Genomic DNA, 7,472 nt, shown 5'->3' with positions numbered 1-7,472 from the left:
ATAGACCAATGAGAAGTGAGAACATCTTGTCTTCCTTGTTGTTGTATTATTAGTATAAGTGTTACGGCTGTGTTGTGTTGTGTGCAGCCCTAGTGTGTTTGTGTGTTGTTTCTCCCAGGTGATTGTCCTTCCTCCTGCCTGCTGCCATGGCGACAGCTTGATTGACAGGTGTGCTGACTCACTCACCTCAGGGTGGAGGGAGGATGAAAGGCTGGGAGAGACGTGGTGCCAGTGGGCCAGACGACAACTCCCCAGTTGTTTTTGTGTTGGTGTTGTTTGATACAGCTTAGTTGATCATATACTATATGGTTTGTTCACAGATCATTTCCAATCCAGTGCTGTGTGTACTACTCTGTGTTTCTGTAGCTAAATCAGAGTGGTATGAACATCTATATAGGTCTCAAAACAGGTTTTAGGATATTCTAACACAATTGTTGTCACAATCAAGGCTAGGTTAGCAGTTACAACGAAAGTTACAACGAAATTAACCTTCTATTTGGAATATTGACCCTTCAATATATTAGCCAGTGTGTCCACTCAGACAGAAAAGGATCAAGGGAGGTAATATATACACAACTGAGCCACGCTCTCAGAAACAATATCAGGCTGACATGCAGAAACTCCATAGAGTGGTGCGGAGTCTGAAATTAAAAAGTCATAATCACAATGCATTACACTGCTAGCTAATTGTAAATATACTCATGCATAAAATCGGGGTTATAGCACTGTTTGGCAGTTGCTAATTGTAATGCTACACCTTAAACACAGACTAGGTAAGACAAAGAAAGATGCGTGAAAATCAAAACATGGTCAGAAACCTAACAGAAGAACAGGGGGCCGTTCCACTAAAGGTGGATCAGTATAGCTGCGATATAAATAAATGCGGCGCTCAGGCAACTCGAGATTGGAATTCAAGCCTCAGGTGATTCCTCGAACGAGGATCAGCCTTGTGTCATCAGTGTTCACAGAAGACAGGCTTACAAATCTTCGATATGGGCGTGTGCACGCAGACATACGCAGCCCCGAAGAGTCGATCTGTCGAAATGAAGATACTCCACTCTGCAGGGGTACTACATTTGCGCAGCATTCCGAATTATTGATTTTTCTGAAGACGGAAAAATAAGATGTAAAATAGTGCAATACTGCCGCAATTAACAAGGCGAGGGAAATGGTTTGGCAAGAAATTGCTGACCGATTAAATGCGTAGGTCATACTAGCCCCAGTTATTGTTATATGTTCATATTTTAATAAATGAATATTACTACTGTGGTGATATCCGCAGCAGGCTACAAACTGTCATATTGCCATAATGGCCTAGCTAGTGGTATCGACCGCTGCCACAGGATTTATTCGTCATTTTATATCGGTGGTTCGAATCCCTCTTCAGACGCACTTTTTACTGCATTTTGTTGTCTGAATCTAATCTAAAATCTCATCTAAAAAAGTATGTAGGCTATAAAATTATGGTGCAGGCTAATTTACAAGAACTGACACGATTACAATGCGAGGGCCGAAGAACATAACCTCCTATCTGAAAAATTCTGTAAGATTTTAAATTTGTTTCTTTAGTTAAATTTTATTTTTATTTTTATTTTAATTTTAATTTTAAGATTTTAAACATTTTTGCAGATAGGAGGTTATGTTCTTCGGCCCTCGAATGGTGTTTGAAACCTTTGCATGAAATCTTCGGTTAAATGTAAAAAAAAAAAAAAAGAATGACTTTGGAACTCGAGTCGGCTGCCTTAACCACTACGCCAGCCAGACCGCTGTGATGACAGCAATGCAAGTTGAGACAATTACTTTTGTTTTTTACACTCTTTTCTTTATTGATCTATCGATCTATTTATCACACTTTCAAAATATAAAGTTATCTATCACACAATCAAACTATCTATCGATCGATCCCACTTTCAAAATATCAAATTATCTATCTATCACACAGTCAAACTATCTAATCTATCTATCTCGTGTGAAGTGGGAACTCATATTTCCTAAAAGACACATGAGGAACTGTCGTTCGGGGTTTAGTTTCCACCTGTGAGCCTTTTTTTGACGCACGGATGACTATAGCCTGTGTTTTAGCCTGGTCGGGAGCAGGCTAATTATATCTGACTCAGAAGGAGCTCAACCAAGCAGCGAATTATTTGAGCCACATTGATGGCACCGAACGCAAGCTAACATTTTCGAGGCTTAGAACTTTATCGAGGCTTAGAACTTTATCGAGCTTCGTGGAATAGGGCCCAGGTCTTTTTTCCCACTCATTGTAACATGTAAACTTTGGGCTCTTTCTTCAACTATTTCCCAATCCCAGAAAGCCTTGCAAAGAGCAGGAGCCCTCCGACAAAACCAGTTGGAAAAAAAAAAGAAGAAAACTCAAAACGACAAGAGATGAGAAAATTGTCACATTAACAATAGAGCATAAGACAAGCATTTGTTTTTGGTAAAGCACACCTCTTCAACTATTACAAAAATCACAACTGAAAATGTATAAAGCTTTTTTTGTTTTGTCTCGTACAGTCACAGTTACCAAAAGAAGAGCAAGTGAATAATTTATTACATACGCTATAATAACATTACCCTAAACACTATCATCTATGAGGTATATCTGAGAACATTTTGGTAAGGAGAGCACGGTCTGCGCTGCTGACATGTCACTATTTTCCCCCCATTTTTTCCCTTTCGTTTAAAGCTTTGCAACCATTTGGAGAAGAAAAGAGAGAAAGGGAGAGACAGAGAAGGAGAAAAAAAAATCAACATATTGGAAAGCCTTTGGTATCATTTCTCTTTGTTCTTTGCGTGATTGCATTGCAAAGCACCACAGAACCGGGTCCACACATGTCGTCCACATCGACATGGCGGGCGGCTTGACGCTGAGGTATTCACAGGAATAAAAAGTACAGAGAGGTCTAGACTTCGCTTTGGTTCAAGCAAGGCACTCGTCCCATGGGTATCTCATACTTTGCAACAAAAGCGCTCTCTACGTCTTTGTTAAAGCAGCCCTTTTTGAAAAAGTAATATATGTCTAAATCCTCACAGAATCGTTCTAACGACTCAGACTAGTCACTTCATTTCATGAGTCAATTGTTGTCCCACTCATCTCTGAGCTTTATTTGCATATATTGATTTGTTGTAATATATGCTACATTGTATGGGCCCCATAGATGAATGTGGCAACACTTGATACATCTATATTTTAATAAAAATGACAATGACTCGAATGATAATGAATGATGATGAATGATGATGAATGACTCAGGATGATAATAATAATGAGAATTATTCACCTTACCGCTGCACAGATAGACAAGGGTATAAGTCCATTCTGTTAACATTAGGTCTACTCTTCTAACAAAGACTATTCCAGTTGATTTGTCAGTTGTTGTGCATTCTATTTTTGGTGTGTTTGCAGTTTGCCCTTTAATACAAGTTATATATATATATTCTCATGCTAAAATCGACTGTAAATCCAGATTCTAAAGTTGATATTCTTCCCCGTGGAGCATGCCCCCATAACCTGTGCCCCACCCAACATTTGTATCACCAGCCGCCACTGGTTGGAAGATGCAGGTGTTTTAAATCAGGACTAGAAACATCTTCATATTTGCATCGACCGGAAGTAGGTGGACGGAGCTCAGAGAAAACAAAAGCTACTTGACGGTAGACGTAAATTTCGTGAAAATGAAACCGAAAGAAAACCGAAAAGGTGGTGTCTACAGTCCACGGTGGTAAGTACGTGTCCTATTTAGCTTAACACATTTAATATTTCTGTCATTTAAATGCGTAGAAGCAACTTGAGCCTACTGAGTTTTAAAGTCCAAACATACAGTGCTTGGACGGGGTGCCATATACATAACTCTTTCGTCTGTCATGGAAAACATATTATGCACGTATCGAATAGGCCTACAGAAAACAAACTTGTCGTCTTAACAACTTAATTACCATTCCCCCCCACAGAATATTGTCAATTTCTCCTATTGCCATGTCATGTGAGGAGGTAAGAGGTTTACGGTTTACCATCTGTTGTGTGATTTTCATTTTCATCTCATATCAGTTGCTTGCCTGTCCCCATGACTGGCCACTGACAGCATGGGATGTACCTGTCTTTCAGGATTTCTCATTTGTAATGGAATCTCCCCTAGAAGGAATCCTGAAGGATATCGCCAAATTCAAGGTTGATGTGTTTAAAACAACAATATTTGATATAGGCCTATATGGTGATTTCAATATACATTGCAATGTTAATGTTGTTACTTTTATTTTCAGCAGGAGAATTATAAATAGCACTGGTGAAAAAAGTGTGATATACAGATAAAGTATCCATGGGCCTCTTAGAACCAAACTGTGTGTCTCCAGGTGCAATATGATCAGCTTCTTCTGGAACAGAATGATCTGACCAATGCCCGGGACGACCAGAATGACATTGCTGAGCAGTTCAGAGACCGTGCAGTCAAACTGAAGAAGTCTCTGGAGGACGACAAGAGTAACCAGGCCAGGGAAGTTGACCATGAAAAGGTTTGACAGTTATTTCAAAGAGTTTACAACCAAGCTCACAGGGGTTTGATGTCAGTGTTCTGTTTTCGTATTTGGCAAACCTTTCTCCTCTCCTGGCTTGTTAGAAAGTGATGGCGGTCAGGATAGGAGTTTCATCTCAGAGATATGATGAAGGTTGACTGACGGAGCTTTCTTCCTCTGCAGTGGAGGCTGGCCAGCCTGCATGAGGAGGAGAGCAGGCTCAAGAGAGACATTGAGAGGATGAAGGAAGAACTGTGTCGCCTGGACGAGAGCAACCACAGCCTGAAGCAGCAGACAGATGTAAAATGACAAACTTATGTAGTGTCAGTATTGCAATTGGTGTGGCTGTATGCTGTGTAGTAGGTCAGTGCGATGTGATTTTGTTGATTGTAAAGTAAGACTCCATCTCGGATTGTAGGTGACTACTGCAGTGCCAGAGAAGAGGGTGGTATTCACTGGAGTGACTGGTGGTGCAGCAAACTCACTTGACTTTGATATAATTCCCCGAATAGTGTACCCCATGGAGGGGGGCACTGCACTCATAACCTTTGAGGACGAAATAGGTATGACTGAATGCAGTACGATGGATTTTGCACTATGCATTTTTTAGCACTATGACCTTGTTTGAGTGGCTATGCCTCAGTCAGTCTATTTCAATGAATGTCTCTTTTAAAAAAGATATCAGGCTTGTTCCAGGGTTGACCATCTGTGAGATCTGAATAAAGAAGATGTGTATATACACTCCCTCCCTCTTGTCCCTCTTTTCTCAGTGGCCCAGAAAATCCTGAGCATGGGGGAGCATAATGTAGAGCTTGGGGATTGCAGCATCACTCTGGAGGCAAAGCCTGTGCAGCTGATGGTTCCCAGTCATGTAGAGGTAAAGAGGGCCCTATCTCCATTCACTAAGCTGTATCTATAGGAATGAGGGTGGAGATGGAATGAGAGCAATATGTTGATTTGTATAACTCAATGATGGAATTATGTCAGCAGTGTTAAACCTGGAGTTAATGCCACAAGTGAAGATTTGATTTCCTGTGTGTGATTCTCAAGTGCATATCTGGCTGTCTTTATCTCAGATGGACACCAAGGTGTGTCCTCGGCGTATCCTGGTGTCCAACTTGCCCAAGAATAAGATTGAGGAGGACAGTCGGCTCGACAAACTGGACATCCACTTCTCCAGGAAGAGGAATGGAGGCGGGGATGTGGAGGAGACTGACATGCTGCATGATTCTGACAATGTAGTCATCACTTTTACAGAGAGCGATGGTACACAAAGAAAATTAGAAATGATTTTATTTAATTGTATTAATCTCAAATTCATCAGTCATCATCAATGCTCTCTTCCCACACAGTTGCCAAAGGCTTGACCGATAAGCAGTACCATGACGTGCAATTTGACAAAGGAAAAAAACACAAAGTAAAAGTGACTCCATTCCTGAGCGGTGAGATCACGAATTTCAACGTAAGCAGATTTTATGTTCCTGTTACATGAAGAGGGAAAATAACATATACACATTTCCAGTACCCCTATATTGCAAAATCCCACACATTTTGTCACTAACAAACACAAATCAAGACTGTATAGCCCAAGTATTTGTGTCTACAGTGTGTAGGTAAGGTGATAACCTTCAGCCTAATCTATCCCCCCACTCTTCCATCTCTCAGACCTGCATCTCAATATGCGGTCGCACAGTGCTCCTGACGGGAATCCCTGCCATCATCATGGAGCAGGAAACCCTCCAGGACCTGCTGGAGATCCACTTTCAGAAGGCCAGCAACGGTGGTGGCGAGGTGGACGCAATCATCTACAACCCTCTGGGTCACAACTTCCTGGCCCTGTTTGAGGACGACTGCCCTAATGAAAGCTCCAGTAAGTGAGAAGACCCAACCATGACACCTTTCTATTGCTGCACATTGACCCCCATCTCAGCAATGGATCAGGCTCACATCAGAAATCTAGGCTGAGGATCTAATACTGGCCTGGTTTACAGATACTGTAGAGTATCTGACCTCCATTGTAACCTGTCTAATTTAAATCATTGTTAGAAATCAGTAAGATTGATTGTATGTATCAGTATGTCTGTACTGATTCATTTTACTTGTTTGAAATCAATCAACTTTGATAACTGAACGAACAAAATTATCAATGAAAATGTATATTTCTTTGGGATGAGTAACATCTCTACTCTGTTGTGAATGTGATCAGCCTCATACAATCATGTTATACTCATTTAGTTTCACTCTAAAATTGTGGTTTTTCTGTTGTATATTCATAGTGATGTAGCCATTATATATAATTGTGATAAGCTAGAATCATGATAAAGTTTGTGTAATAAAGTTGGTCAAACTGGCTGAGGTGTCATTTGATTTTGTTTTTTTATCAATATATTTATTGTTTTTCTTGAAAGTAAAACATGGAGCACAACGACAACACCACATCCAACGAGAAAGACAGACACACATTAAGAAGAAACAACGTTCCCCACATCATTTTGCTGAACATAATATTATTCCAAAAATGGTCCCCATACCTTTTTAAAGGAGTCTTGTTTACCCGTAATCATTTATGATATCCTTTCCATTGTTAAGCAGGATGACATTTCCTTAAGCCATTGGGCAATACTGGGCCTGTTCACATTTTTCGAAGCCAAAGCTATCAAGCGTTTTGCTTGCAACAGGCTCATGTTTATGAGTGATTGTTGATATTGCTGTAGATGAGAATTGGATGGGTACATCCCCAGGATAAACACTTCGGGAGTAAGAGGTAAGGCAACAGATGTTATCTGGAATATCTTCTGGGACAGTGATATAGAGTACCTTTAAATTGATTGCACTTGAAACATACATCTGAATTAGTGTTATTAAACGTATTTAACTTAACAGGGGTCACATAGGTTTGCATCAGCCAGTTGTATTGTAATAGCTTTAACCGTGTACTCACAGTCTGTGTCTGAGCCTTT

General features: G+C 40.4%; 1 protein-coding gene across 2 annotated transcripts; it reads left to right on the top strand.

Annotated features, from left to right (window-relative positions):
- The first annotated feature begins 3,628 nt into the window (after positions 1–3,628).
- LOC308154986 (interferon-induced 35 kDa protein homolog) lies at positions 3,629–6,792 on the top strand. Of its 2 annotated transcripts, none has more exons than XM_080528212.1 (10): positions 3,629–3,725; positions 3,955–3,994; positions 4,109–4,171; positions 4,354–4,512; positions 4,696–4,812; positions 4,931–5,075; positions 5,283–5,389; positions 5,589–5,778; positions 5,865–5,974; positions 6,178–6,792. In XM_080528212.1, exons 2-10 carry the CDS (start codon positions 3,980–3,982, stop codon positions 6,388–6,390), a joined length of 1,119 nt encoding a protein of 372 aa, XP_080384338.1. In that variant the 5' UTR covers positions 3,629–3,725; positions 3,955–3,979; the 3' UTR covers positions 6,391–6,792. The 2 variants fall into 2 exon arrangements, with proteins under 2 accessions (XP_080384338.1, XP_080384339.1); XM_080528213.1 differs by having other exon boundaries at positions 3,685–3,729.
- The last annotated feature ends 680 nt before the right edge of the window (positions 6,793–7,472 follow it).

The sequence above is a fragment of the Nansenia antarctica genome (genome assembly GCF_963989245.1).
Source record: "Nansenia antarctica genome assembly, chromosome: 4".
Classification (NCBI taxonomy): domain Eukaryota; kingdom Metazoa; phylum Chordata; class Actinopteri; order Argentiniformes; family Microstomatidae; genus Nansenia; species Nansenia antarctica.
The sequence above is the reverse complement of the archived record's forward strand: the minus strand, read 5'-3'. Positions and strand labels throughout refer to the sequence as shown.